A 24,222-nucleotide genomic window follows, 5' to 3' on the forward strand; every position below is an offset into this window, starting at 1 on the left:
CATTAGTCAGAACATCATTTTTATGGGGAATAGAATAGGAAATAAAGACTAGCAAACTATAAGAATATTATTAATGGTGGCACTTTGGCAGAAACCAGAGGAAATTATCATCATTCCACAATCTTTTGAGTGCATTCTAACAAGTTCCTTACCTTCGACTCCCAAGTAAAATGAAAGGTGAAAAAAAGATTAAGGACAAAGTTTTCAGACTAAAGTCTATTTTTTCCTCCAATGTTCTGGTTCATTTCTGATGGGCAAAATAGAAGCTACTACATATTTTGTTTGCATTTACCAAAACTTCAGCTGTGTTTTGTGTAACCCACTACTTTAGAAGGCAAGTCTTGACTTCTTTGCAAAGTTTTCATATTTTGCAATTCAGGGAAAAAGAATAATTACCTAAAAGTTTTAAGTAAAAATTAATAATCAGGTCAAATGCCTAGGTTATAACCCAAGGCAGACAGAGCCATAGAAGGGAATGACTCATATTGCCTCCTTTGATAAATCACACAGTTCCTGCAGGTACCTGAAGACCATGAGTATCTTTACTTCTCCATTTCAAAAGATGACAATTTCTCACCCGCTATAGCCAGGATTTCTCACTGACAAGTGTTGTAGGTCTAGATAATTGCAGAATCCCAGTACCACAATTTCCAGTAACAGTAGGGAGGAGAGCAAGGCAGAGCACATAAACACTCAGTTGATATTGCCAGCTAACACAGCCCAGATAAATGTTTAATTAAAATTAATAGTGGTAATGGTTGTCTTTTGCCTAAATCGTACAGTGTTCAGCATTCAAAATTTGCATGTGTCACAGGTGGTTTGAATCCACATTGCTGTGGATTCATAACAAGAAAAGCCCATCTTACTATGCAACATATCTACTGAGAATCAACACCTTTTATCTTTAACATGGAAATTAATCACTGTGCAGTTAGAAATCTGAAATTTATTAAAAAAAAAAAAAAAGAGAAAAAAACAAGAAATAGCCTACCTCAGTAAATTCATGACAATGTTCTAAAAAGAAGAATCTCAAATTTTTGTTTCTTTTCCCACAGACTGTATTTGCCATGTAAGATTCACTACACAGCATTAAAAGCAGAATGGCTAACTACACCTGGATGTTCACAAGAGCAATCTTCCTGAACACTAGCTCCATCTGGACACATGAATCTACAACTTCAGTAAGAAGGCTACAGTGGAGGTTTTTCTGTAGGTGGCCAAAGAAGTAATTAAAAGTTTAGTTTCAAATCCCTGAACATCACTGGTTGTGTAGTCTGGTTTCTAACTTGTGAGAAAATGCTTCAATAATTAAGGTGGCTGTGTGTATAGAGGTAGCTTCTACACAAGAAATTCTCCTCTCAAGAGTGCTCAGAACTGTCCATACTGAGGACTCAAGGACAATTGTGTAAAGTCTCTATCAGGCTTCTGTAAACCTTTCCTAATGTTCTACATTAGTAAACTCTGGGACATCAGCACTGGGTTTCTAGCTGCCCTGCAATGGCTGTAGTCCTGCTACACAAAAGTTCTGATAAACAAAGAAACATCTAAAACCAATTTATAACCATCTGACTCTGCTTATAACCATCTGACACAAAGTACTGCGTATTTCTATTCTGCTCACTGCTGCAAATAAAGTTTTTCTAAAACGGACATGAAAATGCCATTACACTGATTCGTAACATGGTATTTTAGGTACTGATAATATAAGTTAAAATAAGTGCTAAAAAAGTAAAATTTAATCTGCCAGTCTCTGTTCTTCCTCTGGAACAAACCCACTAAAGCTTGATCATTTTTTCAAAATTTCAAATACTTCACACATTCTTCCTCCACTCCCTTTAAAACAATCATCTTCACTGAATCACACTTTTAACAGCACTTGTGCAGTGACTAAATTATAAGAAATTCTCCCCCTCACAAATATCTACGATTTCTGCTTCAAAAACATTCCCCTTTTTTTGTGTTTTGTCTTTTGGATATTACTTGAAAGTTTACAAGAGAATAGGTTACAGAGAATAGCTCAAAAAGAGATGCAAATGAGAAATTCCACATAGAGTCAAATGCCCCCCTTATCATTATCTGTGACAATTCAGAAATGATCCTGTTTGTTCAAACTGCTGAAAAACACAGCTATTTTGGGCTCTGACTGGTGTAAGTGACAACAAAATTAGGACAATTATATTGAGCTTCTTCTATATATAATAAGGACCTCTCAAATATTCTGCAAAGATATCCAAACCCACTAAGACAAGGAAAAATGCAAGTACACACTTCCCTGGCATACTTTTTAACAACAGCTTTTTAACTAAACATCCTTTTTTCAACAGCTTTATTAAAGCACTTTAGTTTCTTATTTTTATATCAAAATGTTCATTTTCTTGATTTGGCAGAAAAGAAAGAACACCTTAAGACTACTTGAACATTCACAATAGTGATATATGACCAGCAAACAGTTAAGCATTATATTATCCTAAGCATTACATTATCCTTTCCTAAACACACTAAATCATAATTTAGAGACATGCTGGCTGTGTTAGGACTGGTTCTTCAGATAGGACAACAAGGGCAAAGAAACATCTGCAGACCTGTAAGAGCAGAAATGCATCTTCCTGAAAATTCTCCCACCTACTGTCTCACTTGCCAAAATGATTACTCTTGCAAAACAACATGCTGTAAGATGCAACGCCTCAAATCCTGAGTTTAGTTTTGGGGTCCTCTCTACATTGAGGTGCTGGAGCTTGTCCAGAAAAGGGCAACAGATCTGGGGAAGGGTCTGAATCACAGATCTGATAAGGAACATCTGAAGGAGCTGGGTTGTTCAGCCTGGAGAAAAGGAAGCTCATGGGAGACCTTATCACCCTTTCCAACTCCCTGAAAGGAGACTCTGTTGAAGTGGGAGTTGGTCTTTCTTCCCAGCTAATGAGTGATAGGACAAAAAGGAAAAGGTCTCAAGTTGCACCAGAGAAGTTTTAGATTGGATAGCAGGAAAAAGTTTTTTTCCCTGAAAGGGCTGCCAAGCCCTGGAAGAGGCTGCCCAGGGAAGCAGCTGAGCCACTCTCCCTGGAGGTAGTTAAAAGATGTGTAGATGTGGCACTCAGCAACATGGTTTAGTGGTGGGCTTGGAAGGGCTGGGTTAAAGGTTTGACTCAGTTATCTTAGAGGTCTTTTCCAACCTTAATGATTCTATTTTTGTCTCTTGGAGAACTCTAATTTCTTGTACTTCACTATGTATTCTTAAGTTACATAGGGAATCTTAATCAATTTCATTTTACTGTAATCAAGTTCAGCTTTTATATTTTTTTAACCAACTAAACCAGAATCCAGCAGACTATGTATCTAATACCTCATAAATATAAATATATCTGCATTTTGAAGAAGCATGGAATAGCAAAAATGACCAGGAAATGGTAAAATTGTGGTAAAATTGAATGATAACCTCCACATAAAATAAATTCTGCAGAGTACATCTTAACATTCTTTATATTTGTAATTTGAAATACTAACAGGTTTTTAAATACAAGAATTTAAATAGGCCAAAAAGGCAACTTCTAATATTTCAGGTTTCATTCTTCTATTGAAGTAAAACTATGCACAGCTCATTTTTGTTCTTTACAGTTTTTGCTTACTGTTTGTTTCTTTTAAAGGTATTTTAAAAACTATTTTTTTCCCTCACCATTAAATTATAATGTTATTTCTAATTTCATGTTCTTAATACCTACCTCAGTTAGCTGCTTTACATGCCTTCATATTGAATTTCTGCAGCAAATATAAGCAAATTAGGCCTTTAAGTGAGCCTGTAAAGAAGCAGTCCCAGTACACACCAACATATTTTCAGGTTCACAGTGCTCATGAACTTGACCATTATTTGGACACACCAGCACAGTAGAGAGAAGCTGGACTTCTAAAGTGAGAGATTTGCAGGACTAAATTTTAGCAGGTCTGTGACTGCAAAGAAACAGTTCCACACACCCTTTTCTCAGCATGCTGCCAGCTCGAGAAGCTCTGCTGCTGTAGCTCTGGACAGTCACTGTCACCCTGCAAACACATTTCCACTTTTCTGACATAACTATCTGTAGGTCTGAACAGACACGTGAATCCAGGATTTGGCCATGTTAAAGACAAACAAACAGAAAAACTCACTTTATCCTATAAATAATCCTTGATATGGTGACTCTAGACCTAACATCAGGGCATAAAGCAAAGAAGTCAGGACAGCAGGAAATAAGGGCTAAGACTGCTACTGCAGGCAACCAAAATCTCTTATGATGGGCTCAGCGTAGCCTCAATAAAAATCCTTTCTACAGACTCTTAAAAATAGCTATAAAATTTAGAATCCATTCAATGATCCCACAGAAATAAATACTGAAACAATTTGCAAGCTGTAACCAGCAAAGCAGATGTGTATTATCCAGAACCTGAGCTAGGAGCCAAGTCTTTGAATAGTACAGGACAAAGCACTTTTGTGATGTTACCACAATAGATAAATTAATAAAAGCGAAATAATAAAAGAATCATCCAAACACAGCATCAGATAATTAAGAAAAAGCACCATGAAGTGTTCTCAGACATCTACAAGAGATCTTTCCAGGCAAGGGCTAGCTGATAGCAACATAAAGCAGTGGGAAGCTGGTTAACAGAGGATTTAGTGTACTTCATTAGTGAGCAGAATTCCTAAACATACCTAAATACCTGAAGCTGGGAACTGTTCACCAGATTAAATATAGCTTAGTCTTACTAGTAAATAAGCATGACATATTTTAAAAAGCTTTTCAGTTCTGCTCTTTTTGAAATTCATAGTGTCCTCCCACAAAGACACCATTATTTCTTTATCTGAGACATTTTAAAGTACTATACATTTAAATTGCAAAGAACTGCAACTTATCTTGAAAGAGATGGATATATATTTCTAGTTTAAAAATATCAATAGTTCTACTACAAAAACTAGATCATGAGAGCACATATCAAATGCAGCAAAGTTAATTCTACATGACTGTTTTCAGTCTTCAACTAATGGATCTTCATTAAACTCCCTTATGACTTCTCAGGGCTTGCAAATGACTGAATCAAATTATTTTATTGAATATGACTCGAAATTATTTCAGTTCACACTACAGAAATGTATTTTCAAATTATAGTGTTTGCATATATTTGGATATCCTTAGTTACTCAAATTATTACAGAACTAGGTAGGTGAAATACACAGAGCTAAAAGGCAAGAATTAAACTAATATAAGTAAAATAGTTTCAAAATCTGGTTTTGCTGTAGAACAGTATCTACAAAATTCCTGCTGTAAGCAGACATCTAATATAACCTGATACTACAAAAGCCAAAAAAAAAAAAAATTCAATGGAATGGTCTACAAGAAATTTCATAAATACATCTATGAACCAACCATACCTTCAGGGTCTTCAGCCTCCACAGAAAATGTCATGCTGCATTTTTTCAATTACAAGAATATACTCCACTTTTCCTCCAAGGTATTTCTATTGAGCGAAGGAAAACATCCTTTCCACTTCAGCAAATTACACCAGTGTCTTTGTGTATGCAATTTCATTCAATAGTTACACCCTCCAAGCTCTGCTAACATCTGTAGTCTAAAAATAAAATGTACCAGAAGTATGCTGTATATTTTCGTCTGATGCAAAAGTGGTGCATGAAGAAAATGTGTCAGAAAATATTGTATGTGTATAATAGCTACTAAAAAGCTACTAAAAGCAGTCAACTTTAGTCCTAGACACAAAACATCCTACTTGCTTTCTAAAACCACTGAAAGAGCAAAACTTGCCTTTTAGCAGTAACTAAATATGCTATAAGAACACTCAGATTTATTCCAACAGTAATACATGCCCCACATAATTGCTTATGAACAAGTTACATTGTGGTATTTATAGAAATACAAAAACATTTAGAGCTCTATACACATAGGCACACATATAAAATATACAGTCAGAACATTTAAATATGGGGTTTTTTTTATCTTATAAAGATAGAAGCAAACAATAGTTTAATGGGAGCAAGTCCTCTTCCTCAAACAAGTGCCAGATGTTGCTTTAAGAAATTGTGTTGGTGGATTGCAATACAAATCACAGTCTTTTTCTATCTTTAAAAATAGATTTTGTGGTCCAGGAATAAATACCATTATTCATTTTCATAGTAAGGGCTACCCTCCTGGTATGTTTGGACATATATTTCCATATAGAAGCTCTTATTAATACAAACAGAATTACACAGATCTGTCCACATGAGCAATTTTGCCATCCTTTAACACATTAACATAAGAAGGCCTTTCAAAATGTGCTGAAACAAGGAAGAATGAATTAAAACACTATTCACAGAATCATGAAATAGTTAAGGCTGGAAGGGATCTTAAATATCATCTAGTTCCAATGCCCCTTTTCACTGCTGGCAGTGAACCTCCCACTAGCCCATGTTACTCAGAGCCCCATCCAGCCTAGTCTTGAACGCCTCCAGGGATGGGAAGTTCACAGTCTCTCTGGGCAACTTGTTCCAGTGCCTCACCCCATCCTATAGCAGGGAATTTCTTCCTAATATCTAATTCAAATCTAGCTTTCTCCTGCTTAAGGCTATTGCCTCTTTTGCTATCACATGTCCTTGTAAAATGTCCCTTCTCACCAGCTTTGACACGGAGCCCTTTAGGGACTGGAAGGCTTACGTGTAAGACATTCTTTGTTTTTATAACATGCACAGCTGCCAGTTCTTCAACCACAAATTTTTCCACTATTACAACAAGGTAATATCCCTCACAAGTCAGTATCCATTGTGAAGGAAGTTCTTGAAACTGACTAAACACTATCTTCACAACATAGCTTGGTCTCTTGTCTCCGAGTCCCTGCACTGCTTCCTCATTGCATTTATGCCACTGGTACTACCAGACAAGACAAAGCCCCTGAAGCATTTCTCAGAGCAATTAAGAAAGTACCAATATCCTCAGCAGTTTTAGAATGGCAGCAATACACTTTGAAACAACATACATGAGGGGGATTATATTGACAGTAAGTATTAAGTTCCAGTGCCTGGGGAGGGAAAGTGTAATGGGATTGTTTGCTGCCTTTGTTCATAGTATTCTCTGCCTAAAACTGCTGTATTGCAGGATTCTCAATGCTCCAGATGTATTTTGCCTCAAGATAGATCACTTGAACATGACAGACTCCCAAAATTGTTTTTCTAGATCATCTTTTATCTGTTGGATATACAGAGACATTCAAAATCTTCATTTTTTTCTTAACTGCAAAAGACAAGTTTTAGAATGCATGACTGTTTTTCATCAGATGTCCTACTGAAAATGCCTAAGTTCTTAACATAAATATACCAATAAAACAAAATCTTCCAAACCTCGTGTTTTTCCAAGGGAAACTTTAAGCTGCTTTGGAGGTTTCTAATGCTCCCATCTCTCTCTAACCAATAATGTTTGAAAAAAATCAGAGACATAAAATGATGATTAGGCTGAATTTCTTGTCCTCTTTAAATAAATTATTTGAAGGCAGAGAAAATTACACAAATTAACAGAATTCTGTTAGTATTCTAGAACAGGAGCACAAATATAATTACCCAAATTTTATCCCACACAAGTACCTAGGAGCAGAATCTTACCTTGATCAAATGGTTTACCCGGACTCCATGTACGAAAATAATCATCCTGGAGAGGGAGAAACAACCTAAATTTAGTAAAACATAAGGAATCCATGAAAAGCTCACAGTATCATAAAAGACAGAAGAAGCATACCAACCTCTACTTCCTGGAAAAGGCAAGCAGCAAAATAAAAAAAAAAAGGAGAGAAAAAGATTACAGTTATCATAATGGGACAAATTATTATACAGAATAAAACTGTAATTTAGAGGCCATTTGCAACACTCATAGTAAAAATGCTATTCAAAAATGTTACTTAATAGCATTTAAAATAGAAAATGTCTTACTCACAGTACTCACACAGGTAATGTTTCTAGCACTGTTTTTAAAATGTTACGGTAGTTTTCCTGTACTTTGACTTCAAAGGTATTGAAAAACTTAGCTACATTTTCAATGCATGGTTTTTCAAAAGTAAAGCTTCAAAGTCATCATCAATAAAATACAGCTATTTTAAGCAATATATGAATTTTAGAAAGATAATTTTCTGTGTAGTTTTCACCAGATCAGTAAGATCTTTCATTTGGTCAGTCTAATTAGCTCTATTTTCTACAAATCATCTTTATAAACATAAAATATCTTCCTCATTATGTCATCAGCTGTATTAGGCTTCAGTTCCAAGAAGGAAAAACCTAAGTAAATGAATTGCTTTCAAGATTATGAGAAATTTGATAATAAATTACAAATTCATAGCCAAGACAATAGATTTATCTGCACATCTCAGATAACAGGTTTCACAGAAAAATGGCTGGAACTGTTTATTATGTCTTAATCCAACTAACTATTCTCTAGAACAAAATATTTAAAAGACTGTACCAAACATTTTAAAGTCTGCATATATTAAACTTAACAAAATGCAGTGGGTGTACTGTCAAATCCAGCAGTTCCATCCCAGTTGCTAAAAGATCAATGGAAAAAAACATCAATTTATACAAATTTTAACTACTGAGAAAAAATCTCATACAGTTGTCAAAGCCACACAGTCAGAATTCAGAAATTTATCAAGCATCAAATACGTCTTTGCAAGTACAGAACACTCATTGGGTTTTGACCCCAAAAGAAAAGAAAAAAAAAGTGGTTGCAGCCTAAACTCTACTGGGCTGATTATGTTTTATTAGTAAGAATGTTTTTATGAAAATTTGTGCTTTGAAAGACAAAGACAGAACTGAGCAGAATTCGGAAATACAAAATAGAACTGTTTTTCTGTACCAATATTAACCATTCCTTTACTATGGTGCTGCACAGATTAACAACCTACAAATCAGTATATGTGATCTGCCTTTTTAATTACTATATTTTTCAAGTAATAAAATACACAGAGGCATATATATATATTTTAAACACACAAGAAGTAAGGAGAAATTACAATTATGATGTTATTTTTAAAATATTCCTCCTAATAGTTTACATGATTTTATTCCTACAGTGGTATTCTGAACAGGTCTGAACCAGATGTAAGGCAATTCTGTTCCAGAAGTTACACCACAGTGGCAAAATTTAAAATTCTTGAAAAAAAATCAAAGTGGTAGATTCTACACCTACTAAATCAAAAATGTTCATTCACAATGAGCCCCTGAATAAAATTGGGTTGTTATTGTAAAAATAGTGAAAAATTAGAGTATCTAGAACATTCAGCTATTAGAACAAAAGAGAAGTCATCCTCAGTGTGACAAATATCCCCTCTAAGACAAAGCATCCTGCATTTTGCTTAAGGAAGAATGTACAAGTGGGGCTTGTAGAAATTCTATGCTCTCAAGTTGGCCTGAAACCATCCAGAAGAGAAATCAATTCTTGTTCATCTCTATACTGCAGCCAACTTCACAGACTCCAAAGATAATATCCCTCAGGCATTGCTAGAAGTCTTGCTGACTGACTTCTGTCTACAAAGCAGATCCCTACCTTTCTTGTTTCCCTTCTGTGAATCTTTTCCAAGTTGCTTTCTTGGCAACTAGAATTGTGCAGAGCATTAAAAACAAAGCAGCTTTATGGATCTATACACAACACAACATGTTTTGTTCTGTATTCTTCTCCCCAACATGCCTACCCCTCTGTTATCTTTGTAGGTTGTGTCTATGGTTTTGTTCTTTTTAGTATGATTTGAATGGTTTGCATAGAATTTTCTATTAGAAATCCAAAATATAAATACCCATAAACCATAGGTACCTATACTGATTTTCCTAAAGAATTAATTTTTCCAATCAGATGCTACTTAAATAAAATCCACTATTGGATATGTCAAAAAAAAAAACCCTATGTGTCTCTACAAACAATTAAAATTGTTAATCTTGTTCATCTATTGTCAGATTAGGTAAAGAAAATGCTTCAATAAATTATAGTTTTATAATTTAACAAATATTCCTGAAGCTGCTTAACCTTCTGCAGAAGAGCCTGGCTTCCCCTTACATTCAGACCTCTCCTGATCTTCAGTCAGTAAGTTTGATTACAATAATATTCAAAATCCTCTGCAGAATGTAATCAAGATCATTATATAACATACAAAGCCTAATTTTCATCATTTCAATATGAAAACAGAATGAAGGAATACACAGTTTAAAGTGAAGGCTGGGTAGCATCACAGCATCTCTGGGTAAAGTAGCAACCTATAAATGCAAAAGTCAGTGTCCCAGGATCTCAAGACAGAGCCTAAGTCTTCTGAATTTCTTCAAGGTTTTCCTGGCCTTTGTCCTGAGCATGTTAAAGGGCAAGTTGTAAAAGTAAGCAGAATAAAGTCACAGATTTGTAACAGTAACCATACCACTTTTTTAACATTTTCCAGCTAACGGTATTCATACATTTTAAACAGAAAATTCATCCTTACTGCTCTACTTGAAACTCTGTGAAATGTCAGGATTTCTTTCAAGTGTCTCTTTGAAAGACACAAAGCACTTCTAATAGCCATGGATGATGGATTTCAATGAGTTTAATATCTATGCCTTAAAATTATGCATATTTAAGCATTACACTCATTCAGGGTCATAGTGATGAAGTGTTTCTAAGAACTAAAGCTCACGCTACAGTTATATATGCAATTTGAGACTAATAACTTTTTTTTTCCTGAAAAGCTCTTACTATAAAAAAAAAAAAACTATGACATCTGAAAATCTGACAACCCTATAAAAAGAACCAAAACAGCATTTTAATGAGAAAAGATATTGCAAAATAGGAAAAAATATATTCTGCCTAGAACATTTTTATTGCTTCTTTTTGGACTTCAATATTCTTCTGTATGTATTCTCGTAATGTTAAAAATGAGTTATTAGATAAGTTTTTAAAAAACACACATTTAAGTATGGTAAGAGAGAAAAAAGCTCAATGGAAAAACATCAAACAACAAAAAACCTAGCCCATACATGGCAATGGTGTTATGCAGCAGAAGTTTTCATCTTTCAACAGACACAGAACCTTTGAGCCTATTACTTTTCTTTCCTCTGTAGCACATTTGTCACATTATTTAAGCGATCTCTCCTCTGCAACATTTTCTGTAGATGCTGCCGTCACTTGAACAGAAATCTGTATTCTAAAGAACATAGTAATACATGGTTGATGAGTGACTCAGAGAACAGCAGGTGTCCATAGGAGAGGAAGGAAGTTTCCTCACAAAATATTTTCAGACCAAGGTTGACCTGAAATATTGGACAAAGAAAACTCAGCCCTTGTTTTGTATTCAACGTTTTAGCTCTAGTATGGCCTACACAGTAAATATATTAAAAGCTGATTTGCAACAGAGAAACCACTAAAATTGAAGCAGTTCTCTGAACTCATAATTACCTTTATATTTTATTAAAATACAATTTCACTGCTGCAGCACAGGGATATTGTTATTTATGTGACTTACAAGCTACCAATTTTAGAAGAAGTCTGCACAATGTTAGGCTTCATTTATAATAACTTTTCAAGAAAAAATACTTCTAACAGTTGCCAAAGCAGGAAAGACATGATTTCCTGAACACTGTTCAACAGCAAACTTAATTCTGCCCATACAAAATTCCACTCAGATTTATATGACTTACCATAATGCAAAATGTACATTTTATTGCTGGCCTCCCTAGTCCTACAGAGGGGTTGGTTTGTTTTTAACAAAGAAGATTTGCATACTTCAATATATAAAGGGACATGGAATTGCATTTGACAATTTTAGAATCAAAAGCTTTTCTGGTTGCCCATGCTCCCTAAAAAATTAAAATCCAAAGTATTAGATTGAGCTTATTTTTTCCTCACTGCCGTTAGCTGTTTTCCTATTGAGTATTTCACTCTTTTTAATTTCAAGGAGTTCTTAATGGGCTTTCCATTCCAATTCTTCTATCTGCATCTCAAGTACACACATCTGCTTCTCATCCAACACGAAAGCTCTTTACCTCTTTTAGGCTAGGTCTCTGCTATTTGGTAGCTGTGCTATTTTCAGACTCCACTTCAACAAGCCAGCTCAGTTCAGCCAACTGTCCCACATCACAGCTCTCCCCTTGCCTCAAGCTCACTTCTGCAGCAAACTTGAGCTCCCCAAGCATCTCCCCCTCACATCTTTGCACCACTCCAACAGCAGAGGGTTTGAATCATCTGCCCCAAACCTCCCCAGTGGCTGTAACAGATATTTATATCCTAAGTCTCACTGAAAGAGCCGGGGTGGAATTGTCATCTGATACCTCTGCACCAACCTCTTTCCAGTGCCAGAAAAAGAAAGCATGAAACGTGTGCAGAAATTTTGCTCCAGTACCTTTGGTCTAATGACAGTGAGATTGCCATTATCCTACAAAGCCTTAAATTGCTGGTCACATGAAGTCACATGAAGAACTGTTACAGGAATAAAAGGATGAGACAACAGCAAAGCTGCCATCATATGGGAAATCCACCAGTCCTAAATAAGGTACCTTCCTTAAATAAATGAGGGTCACAGGCAGCAAACACAGAGTAACTAAGATACACACATCTAATGAGAGTACTACCCCAAAACATAAACCATAACTGAGGAACTAAATTGCACCAGGAAAACACATTATGCTTATGTATTAGAAAATTCCTCAACCTGAAACCTGAGCCAGTCTGGAATTCTCATCCAGGATGCAGACATGCTGTCCAGCAGCATGTGGATACTCACTTGCCTATCAGATGCTGGTTTTCATCTCTGCTGAAGTGCACAGACATCTGATCTCTCACAAGCCATGTGAGCACTCTGCTGTACAAATGTGGAGTGTCAGTTCAGCCCATTAAATGCAGGAGAGTGCACACATGAGAATAAGGCAGACACTACACTCCCCAGAACCCTATTTACTATCACAGCATCTCACCTATCTCAGAACACCTGTGAAGGCAAGAAGCCAGCATGGACCTTGTGCTCCTTAGCACATTTTTTACTTATTGTCCCAGATGTGTGTAATAAGTGGCTTCATCTGTCAGACCTTATGTGATGTCACATAGCTACAGGTCTGCAGTAGAACTAGGAACAAAACTAGTTCCAGAAGGGGAGAGACTTTGCATTTAGCCCATTTTTTGGCTCAATACTTTTTTCTCAACAGGATCTCCCTTTTCCCACCAGCTGAAATAGCTGTTTTGCTTCCCATAAAGCCAAATTTAAGAACTGCACAGAGCAGGAAGCATTCCTGAGTGAATCAGTTTAAAAAAAAATTTTAAAAAAATCACATTTATTACACTTAAGAAATTAAAGAAAACAAGCCCAGAAGATATTTACGCAGTAGCAAAATGGAGATTTCCGCCAGCTTCGACCGCAGATTAAGTCTCCCATTAGAAACATCATCAGTTTAGCCAAAATCAGCAGAAGTTCAGTGCTCAAAGTACTCAGACACAAAGGCAGTGGCCCTTTGCATCAATACTTCTGAGAATCAAGGAGCCAAGATACCTATCAGTTAATAACTCAAAGAACCAACACGAGAAAAAATCCAAAATAAAGAACCACCCCAGAGGTATCAAAAGCACTGCTCCTCAGGCAGAGAAAGACAAGCAGCTGCAGGCAAGACAGAGCCTTGCTGCAAAGCCCCTTTGCTGCTGGGCTGGCAGGCAGCCCCCAGGAGCAGGGTGCAGCACGGGCAGGTGGAAGGACACTGGTTTGCTGTTCCATGCCAGCCTGCAGGGAGCCTGATGTCAGCTTCCTCCCCAGCTCCAGCTCCTGGGCCTGCCACCCCTGAGGCCAGCATTCATGGGGCTGGCAAAGCACAATTAGAATCAATAGCTGCTTCCAGTGACTCTGGCACTCAGCTCCCCACATCTAATGTTCATCCCCCTCCCTTCCTTTGCCTCCTGTTTTGAGTACCATTGATAAAGCTGGGCTGGGAGCCACCACTTTTCAGCCCTCTCTGTTGCACAGCTCCCATTCAGTAAGATTTCTGTGGAAGCTGTCTTTTTGCTACTAGCAGCATTACTAGCAGCAAGTTTGAATAGCACAGTATTTGAAATCACTTGTCAAGAAATACCACATGCTCACTAAAGGATATATTCAGAAATACGATGAAAATACTGAAAAACATTTTGAAAAGGAAGGAATTAATATCAAAGCACAAACACTATAATCTTCTAAATCCCAGTAAAATTTAAAACATTGTTTCTTTAAAAGTACATCTCATATTTCTCATCATGGATAAAAGAAATAATGGACCATCTTTTCCCTACAAATACAAAAACTTCTGATCATCCTCCTATTATGCTCTCAAAATTGAACTTGTGAAGAAGGCCTTAAAATATATATTTGCTAGGCAGTAAGAGAAAAAAAATGAAAATAGATGACATATGTGAGGTAAAAGACTATCTGTGGGACTTTCATATGCCTGCTCAGGCACTTCATACACTTGTTGCTGTTCCATTTCCTCAGACACCACTTCACTAATGCACCAGCCCAAGGCAACAAGGGCAAAAATTACTCCCTGATCTCTGCATACAGTTCCACAGAGAGCAAAGAGCAAAAAAGAAAACAGAAACAGACTGTACAGGAGGGTCAGATCACATATGTGGGGCTGGAGGGAATCCACCTTGGTATGTTGAAAGGGAATGGCAATAGGATGGTAAGGCTATGTCTGTGTCTATAAAAAAAAGTTGTAATGTATAAAGGAGATCTCAGGAAACTGGAAAAAAAAGCTAACATCTTCAAAGATAAAAGCTAAGAAATAGTCAGTGCAGAGACCCACCAATGACCAGCCAGAGAGGCTTGGACAATGTAGTAACAGTTTTGTGCACAAGGAGACAATGGGGGTGTGTGCACCTTCTGTACCAAATGCTGCACTACTCCACAAATGACAGGAGCTCATGTAATTTGTCTTTTCAAACTCTTCTTTCTCCTTCCACCAGCCTTTTTTTTTGTATAATGCAGCAATACAAACTTGTCATATTCAGGACAGAAGCCCTGTAAGATGTGAAGGAGACAGGGAGGGCACAAGGACAGCAACTGTCTAGGTTTTAAAGGTCTGTTAAATGTCTAAAAGGATTTGAAAAGGCCTTGGTTCTCACACAGTATTTGGAAAACAGCTTTTCAACCGTATCTGACCACTGCAAGAGGGGGAAAAAGTGCTAGTCATCAATTTATATTCAGGAATTTGAAAATTTATCTTTATACCATGTCCTAAAATCACTTAAAAATGCAGACACTATACCTTTGATGACATTGTTTTTGTTTGCTCATTTGTTTTCCAGCCTGGAAAAAATTAATTACAAAGACAATCATGAGATCTGCTGTATCAGTTGCATGGACAGAATTTTGGTATGTTTCTCCAGCAGAAAAGAAGTCTCTCATGCTAAGGCTTAGGACAATGTTCTAGCCTACCTCTCACTGCCATGGGGACAAAGAACACCCTAGTGTAAAAACAGTCCAAAATTGAAGAAATCAGAGAATTCCAAACCTTATAAGAGAGGAATAACAGTGCTATTGTCATTACAAACAAAAAGAACAGATGTGTCAACAGAAAATGGGATGGAGGGAAAACCACACGTACACATCATGTATGCAACTGAACAGAGGGGAATAGTTAAAATTGCTGGTCTCAGTACAAGAGTGCTACACAGATATTAAGAAAATAATTCCTATCTACAATTAAAGAATTTAAATGGGATGTCATGCAGTTTAACATCAATAAAAGAAGTATAAAGACAAGAGAAAATAAGGACAGTAAGAAAAAGAGAACTATATTCTAAGTAACTCAGTCATCTTAGTAGGATAAAAAGAAATTCCCACACTTATTGTCAACATTAGAAAATCACAAATTTAGCAAACTGAAGAACAAGACAGAAGAAGCACATACACATTTCAGGGTGATAGCTGATTTAGTACAGTAATGGTATTTTATACTGATTTGGGAAAACACATATTTCAGCAAGCAATATATTTTTGAATTGGGCTTAATAATTAGTTACATTTGGAAAAGAACAGCTCTTTTACCAAAAACAAATGGTTATTCTGCAGATTAAAGGAATTTCACTGGCATATCTCAGTCTGTTTGTTTAAACAGAACCAAGTCAGGGTTCCTTTCTTAGAAAAATATTTGCAAGCCAAATGTCCCATGTTCTTAAGAGGAAATTTAGGCTTTAGTAGCCTAAATTCTTCTATCTCCTTATAAATGTACCTCACAACTACAACTTGTTTTAAAAATATGCCAGTCTTTGTAGGAAAAAATGATAAGATTTGTTCTCATTCAACCTATACTTAAATTTAAGCCTAAAATTTACAATATTGCTGTATTACCTATACTGAACTTCCCCTAATCAGATACTTCCTTTCCAAGAAAAGCTTGGAAAGGAATTATATTATATTATATTATATTATATTATATATATTATATTATATTATATTATATTATATTATATTATATTATATTATATTATTATCTTATCTTATATTATATTATTATATTCTCTTTTCTTCTCTCTTCTTCTTATATTCTTCTCTTCTCTCCTCTTCTCTTCTCTTCTCCTTCTCTTATCTTCTCTTCTATTCTCTTCTCTTCTTCTCTTCTATTCCTTCTTCTCTCTTCAACCTACTTCTCTGCATCTCTTCTCTCTTATTTCCACTGCTTCTCTGCGTTCGCTTCTCATTCGCTTCTCTTCTCTTCTCTTCCTCTTCTCTACTCTTCTCTTCTCTTCTCTTCTCCTGCGCTTCTACTCTCTTCATCTTTTCTTCTCGTCTCTTCTCGCTCTCTTCTCTTCTCTCTCTCTTCCTCATTTCTTCTCTTTCTCTTTCTTCTCTTCTTCTATCTCTCTTCTTCTCTTCTCTTCTCCTCCGTGGCGGCTTCCTCCCCCCCTCCCCTCTTTCCTCACGCCCCCCTGCCCGCGCGGCTGCTGTCTCCCGCCGCTTTCTCATTCTCCTGTTCCCGTTTTTTCCCTACCCGCCGTTACTAGCATGCCCATCCATCCCGAAGTTTATTTTCCTCATCCCTTAGAGAAGACCTGTCTTGTGTCCCTCTTTCTTCTTGATCCCTGTGCATCCTCAGTCGCCACAAATGGTGCCACACGACTGTGCACATTCCCATGATTGTCCTCCTCCCTTCGACACAAAAGCGAGCTAAGTTAGGGCAAGAGAGTTGCCAACAGTTTCAGTAAAATGCATGATGGTGATAGCAGGTGGATAAACAAGACAAGAAGTTTAGGCTGAATCCTACTGACAGTGAAGTTTAAGAATCCCAAATAAAAGTAAATTAATTTGAAATAAATCACGGATGTTTTGTTTCCTAACTCCAGCCACTATGCTTGTGTCATGGAGAGTTAAGGTTCTTTTGATATCCTAACCATGTATGGTGAAAAACATGTAAAAAACTCCCACATTATGTAAATACTACCTAGGATACTCTGTATCTTAATTCATTAGCTTGTATTAAAAATACCAATAAAATCAGGATGTGTTACAGTAAAACATGAGTCAAAACACCCTCTTTACTGCTTATCTGCAGAAGCCATAAAATAGCTGAGAAGCAGTGGCCTTCCTCTGTCTTTCAAACTGCACCTGTAGGCTTCCTATCTGCAGGGCAGCAGCAGCAAAAAGGGGTTCAGACTGGTTCAGCTTCCCCTATATGGCAGATATAGCACAAAATCTGTGTATGTGACATATTTCTATATCCTTCTATATCTTCCCAGATATAGCATGAAATCTGTGTGTATGACACATTTGCTTTGCCCTCCTGATCCTTTGTTTTTCAGAGAAGCTGATCTAGCCCTAGTTTTAGTCCAAATGTTTGGGAATAGTTCTGCAGAAGTTTCTCCAAGTCAGCTCCTACAGTGCTCTTCTCTCAGGCATGTAAATGTACCAGGCATCATCTGCTTATTTACACACAGCTCAGCTCAGCAAGCCAGGAAAAGAAACTGAGGGTTTCTCTCTCTTAAATATATACAGAGATACTACCCTTTCCATCATCCTTAACATCTTTATTGGGTAGAGGTGACAATATGTACAAAACCCCACTCCAGTACTTTGTGTTTTTTATGACTGTTTTTAATCACTAAATGCTATGTGTCAAATCTGCTGCATCAGAACAATCTTCCTCAGAGAAATCACTGAAGAACAATTCTCCTCCAAAATGGTTATCTTCCATTGGTCCTAAAGAAAATAAAATCATTATTCATTTTTGTTAAGATCAAAGACTGGCTTCATTCTCATCATGAACAACAGCAGCTATTCAGAAAAACAACAGTTCAATCTGCAGGGCTCCATAAGGCAATATTATTTCTCAGACCCTAAAGCAGTAACTTTTACTGATGAAGCCTAAAGAATAAGTAAAAGCATTCAAAAGATCAGTAAAAGAATCTACAGGTTTTTAAGCACAAATGGAAGTTTTGAAATACCAGCACTACTCTTTTAATTAATTCACACAGGATAACAAAAAAGTCTATCACCAAGTGCTGAATTTCTTGAAGGAATTATTCTCACCTGCAATCTAAATTTATCTCAAAGTAGTCGACCCATTTCTTGTGGATCTTGGTGATGCATTATTCTGAAATATGTTTTCATATGCACTATATTATGAAGTTCCTGCTTTCTATGAAAACTCCAATCAATGTCAGCATGTGGTGCTGTGAGATGCCCTGCAATGCATCCCTTATTGAGGAGCAGAGCAAGGATCAAGAAGCAGCCCATTCCTAAATGGTTTCCAGAGCATTGGTGTAAGATCCTCTGATAGCAGACATCCTGAACATGAAACAGGACAGGACAAAGCTCTGCAGTAAGAGATGACAGCAAAGACCAAGCACAAGTAAGGAAGGTCTCATTACCTGTGTTGGGAACTGATGAAGGAAAAATTACCCTAAATTAAAGACTAGAAACTTTTGAAAGAAAAAAAATCTCTTGGCTGGTATCTTTGCTGCAGCAGCATCTTATAATGTGCACTAATGGGCTCTATCATCATCTCCAAATTTCATTAACTAATCACCTACTCTTTACTCTAAGTCTCTATCATTCAAATTTTTTCTTAAAAATTTTCACTGTTTTTTTTTCTTTAAAAGTTACATTTTGCTTATTTCAGTCTTTAGAGCTTCTCCAGAACTCAAGGATATCAGCAGAAATATTTTTAGACAAGGTAAATGTTTGAACGCTAACTTGCTTTCACTGATTTGACTAAAGGACTCGTTTAAAGGCACTAAAATTAGAAAGCTGTGTTTATCACAATGTTTGGACCTTAACTGCAAACTGCCAATACCAAATATCTGGGAACTATTACCATAAAATACCATGACCAAGACAAATTATTATTTAACAGCCAAAGAAATTACATCATGCTACTTCCACAACCTTACTATACCCCTAGCATCATCCTCCTTTCCCATCTACAAGAGCATTCTGTCATCTCAGTCCTTCAGGTCTTAAGTCAGGTTATTATGGACTTTAATCTCAAACCCAGCAGATTCAGACCTTGCCAGGATGAGTGACAAAGAGTAATCCCACTGGTTGCAGGAAACCCTGCTGATGCTTCAGCACATGACACACCAAGTCCATGCTGAGCTCAGAGAGGAGCAGTGTATTAGAAAGGACTGTGCTGGCAAAAGCATTTTTTTACTTCTGAGGGACTTAACACCAAAGACTTGAGTATTTTACTTGGGCTAAATTCTTAGCAGCTGCAATTACAACTGACACAACTCTGCACACACACAAATACACATCCCCCCTGAAAAGGAAGATGAGCTCCTTTGGTATCCAATTAGGAAATTGCATTCTGCATTCTTGAGTTTTCCCTGTGCTTCAAAAACAGTGAGAGTCTTCAATTAGCCTTAAAATAGAATTTTATTGCTGAGCGCCAAAAATCTGCTGTATCCTGTCCCAAAATGAGATTAATTTCAATGTTGCCAAATGTTAGTCATTTGTACAACATACAGTGGAATTTATTTTGGGAACTTTCCAAAGAGAAGGCAATTTGTGAACTTCAGCCTCCTCCTAATTCTTCTTTCACTCTTAGTTTCTGAGTTAAGCCCTGCTGCACTGCTCTATACTAAGGATGACAAACACAGAACTCTCTATTCCTTCTTACAAAAAGCTAATTTCTTTTTTGTTCAGAATTTTTTTGTAGTAATGAGACTTATCTTTGTTAAAAGCCTAAACTGAGCTAAAATGATAGAAGATCAAATTAAATGGTCTTTTTATAGTACCTACAAACCCCAGTCTACATTCCTGTAAGAACCTCCATAGCCTTATGCTATCAAAAAAAAAAAAAAATCCAGTGAAAATCATCTCACCTCATTTTCCATTTTACTATATCAAGTTTCTAAGCCTAGATTTCAGGAACATCTCCCCACAGACTTGACCCAAAATCCACATAAGCCCATTAACGCTTTTCTAAATATTTTTCCTACCTTGGGGCCAGGCTTCACCATTATTTTAATCACTATAAGAAGAAAAAAAAAAAAATCACACTTGAAGTATGCAAAAAAGAGACTTTGACATACAACAAATTACAATGATTTGTTAAGCATATCCAGCCTGCCTGTTGTTGAATTTTTTATACTATCCTAAACTCAAACACTAAAAATAGTTACTGATCTTTTAGTAGCTGGAAGAGGGTGAAATTACTTGCCGCTACTTTTTGTGTAACCCAGAGGATCTGTATTCAGAGGTCACATCATGAGGAAATACCAAGTAGCATAACCTGCCTTATTAAAAAACTAACACTAAATAATACTCCTATCTCTAATCACACACATTCTCTTCTTTCCATATTACAGTGATGTTGCTATAGAAATCATTTTCTAAACACAGTTTATTAAATATGGCATGTGCAATTCAGCAAGGCACTATACGTGTCTGCCAGTAGATTCCCTGCCCAAGTAAAGCTTGGCACAGAGGAGACTGATCTGGGAAAAACAGCTGAGACCTCCCATTTCCAAGTAGGGAAACGAGATTACAAAGAAAACATCATGGATAACTATTCTGTTAATTTAATTCCATGCTGATTCTGAAAGAAGTACACTATATAAGTGGAAGGAGAATCAGACTGACTTTCTGTCTGCATGTCCTCTTGGGCTGACACTTCCTCGAAATGTTGATGTCAGTATTTGATTCCAATTTGTTCTGCAAAGAGCAGAGGTTTTGCAGCCATCAAGTGTACAGCAACTCAAACCAGAAGCACTTTGGTAGTGAAAACAGCTCATAGACAATGACAGTTCAATGCAACAGGGCTGATGACAATTTAGAAAATCCTGATCTATCATAAAACTAATCTCTAAAATACTGCATGTATTTATTTCTCTGTCATTTAAGTTTTGCAATAAAAAAGTTACCTACCAAGACCAGGGATCGAATCTCTAGTGCCCTTACTGTGTGTTTACCTACAAACCCTGCATGTGGAGTTGTCTTAGTTACAGTGACAAACAAGCAGCAGCAGAATGTCATGGCTGTCAATGTGCAAGTTACAGAAATAAAGCAACATACCATTACTACAGTTCTTGTTATTGTTGAATTCTTTGCCGTGAATTCAACAATAACAAGAACTACAGCTAACATTTAAAACTAGCTTCCAACTCCTTTTTTAAGTCTAGAGAAATGTTCAGTAACAGCAGACTTTATACATGAACTGCAATCATAGCTGAAGACTATCTTTCTTTATTTCTAATGGCCTATAGGTACCACCTTCCTCCTGCTGAAAAGAAAAACAATGGCCTGAAAGAGCACTTGAGTACATTAACATTTCAGTTCATTTCTTCTCAGTGATACTTTAAAGATAGATTGAGTTCCCACCCTCGACTAGTCATATTTTTTCAGGATCACATGCAGTTTGCTTTGGTGATAGAATCAAAAAACCAAAATGTTTTCCAGGTCAACAGCTATGACCAACTGCATTGAAACAACAATCTTCCCTCTTAAATGCTTGAGAGAACCTGTCTGCTTTGGACTGTGAGGTCAGTTGGAATCTGAATCCTTATGCCAGTCCTCTGCATTTAGAGTCCAGCTTTCTCTGTGGACCTTGAAATACTGTAGGAAAACCATGGTGCCTTTGAACAACTTACATTTTGTCCTAAATCCTCTACTAGAGCACCTCTCTCAAATTTTAGGAGAGATGCTCCAACAATACTGCTAGATCCAGAAGTGGATAGCACTGCACCAGCCTCACTGGCCTGAGATTGTGTTTTCCTCCAGCACCCCGTCTTGTCACTATGAAGTGAAATTTAAAACAATTAAAAAATATAGAGTTGCTTCAGCAGCATCAGTGCTAAAACATTTAAAAGGCTCAGAGGAGAAATATGACTCTAAGCTGCCCTGCTGAGTAATTCAAACAAAACCCTACTGATAAAAGAATAGAGGTAGAATTAGTCTACCCTTTGCTTTTATGATCAACACATGAACATATTTATTTACTCCTATGACACAGGGAAATTACTACATCAAAACCACTGTGCACACAGATAAAGGGAGACAGTAAGACAACCACAACAGAAAAGGAGATTACATTTGTAATATACAAAAAATTTGTCTATCATCCATTCTATATTCTTTTTAACTCGACTAGAAAGCAATTTTTCTAGTCTGGTAGTGGCACTCAGCAACAACTTCTAGATTTGTAAACTGGTGCACAGATCTATGTGTTTGTGGGAAGGTACACATAAATACGCAAGATTTTTCTCAAACATATTGCAGTTTAACTTCTGTAATTATGTATCATTTGTGTTACATCTGAAAAGAAAATTACTTATATATTGTATCATTCTCCCTCAAGTATTTCCTTTACCCTGCTGATTAAAAAAGCTAGCATGGATAGTTAGTTGCATATTCTGACTTAAGAAAGAAGTGAACATCTTATACACTTCCTCAACAGAACAGTAACAGATCTAATGCTTAAAGCTTGCAATTTACATTCACAAAGTACACTAAATGCTATCACAAACTGTTTAGTGAACAAGGTCTTAAAAACTCCCTAGTGTTTCTTAAGTATAGCAAAGTCTCTTATTTAATACTTATTTTCTATATAATCATAAATCTAGGTTGTAAACAACCTCTGGAAGTCCCCTAGTCTTTAAGCACTGCTTAAAGCATGTCCAATTACAAAAGGTTGCACAGTAATGCCCAGTCAAACTTTGAGTATCTCTAGGAACAGAGATTCCAACTCCTGGTCTGAGCAATCCATTCCACTTCTTGTCTACTCTCACGAGAAATAGTTTTTATTTCACTTAATTAGGGTTTTCATGTTGTAACATGTCCTTTACCTCCAAATCCCATCCCTGCCAATCAGTAAGAACAGCCTTTGAAAACAGAAAAAAACCCTCCTTAGTCTTCACAGTTTAAGCTTATTTTCTCATCCTCCTCTCATGCAAACACTTTTCAAGGACATTCTAAACATTTCTTGAGAAACAATAAGCAAAATCAAGTAAGTCCATGCTTGCTTATTTTAATGCACTAGCTACTCAGTATTACAACAGATTTCCAAGTCTGGGATTAAAAAATATCTGTAGCATGTAAACGAGGATCACAACTTAAAAAATCAATGTTTTACCCTCAATATATAGCTAAAATAAAATAAAATAAAAAGAAAACCAAACAAACAAAACCAAAACACACCAACCCCCACAGATCTATTTTTTGCCTGTCAGGCCCTAGAAAATAGCCAAGCCAGCTAATCTTCTACAGCATAGTCTGAAAACTGAAGCTGAGCCTATGAATATCCTGCCAATTTCCAAGTTGTTACAGTGTATCTGCATTGACAAGCCTTATTTTCAGCCACACAAAACATTTTCAATAAGATTACAACCCAAAATTTTTTTCTAATAAAGTATTTAATGTGAGATGTTTTGTATGATAGCTGACATGCTTAGATAATAATAAAATGACCTATAAAAGAACAGAAGCACAACAAATACGTCTGGAGTGATAAGACAAGGGTCAATGGTTTTAAACTGTCAAGAGCACAAATACAGACTAGATACAAAGAAGAAATGTTTTTCCATGAGGGTGGTGAGACACTGGAACAGGTGACCCAGAGAAGTGCCAGATGCCCTGACTGAAAACATTCAAAGCCAGGTTGGATGGGACTCTGAGCACCCTGGTCTGGTTGAAAACATCCTTACTTACTGCAGGAGGTTTGGCCTGAAGGCCTTTTAAGGAGTTGGCTCATTTAGTTTTTAATGTGTTTTTGTACATGCAGCATGTACCTGCACTGGTCACACTGGAGTTGCAATA

The 24,222-nt window shown here is 36.6% G+C and overlaps 1 protein-coding gene across 1 annotated transcript in view; it reads right to left on the minus strand.

Moving 5' to 3' along the window:
- Positions 1–24,222, minus strand: part of SPOCK3 (SPARC (osteonectin), cwcv and kazal like domains proteoglycan 3) — a 158,032-nt gene that overhangs the window by 90,636 nt on the left and 43,174 nt on the right. The window contains exon 3 of the mRNA XM_030239559.2: positions 7,610–7,655. Coding sequence (XP_030095419.1) covers positions 7,610–7,655 — 46 coding nt within the window. The remainder of the gene's footprint in view (positions 1–7,609; positions 7,656–24,222) is intronic.

The sequence above is a fragment of the Serinus canaria genome, chromosome 4 (genome assembly GCF_022539315.1).
Source record: "Serinus canaria isolate serCan28SL12 chromosome 4, serCan2020, whole genome shotgun sequence".
Lineage (NCBI taxonomy): Eukaryota > Metazoa > Chordata > Aves > Passeriformes > Fringillidae > Serinus > Serinus canaria.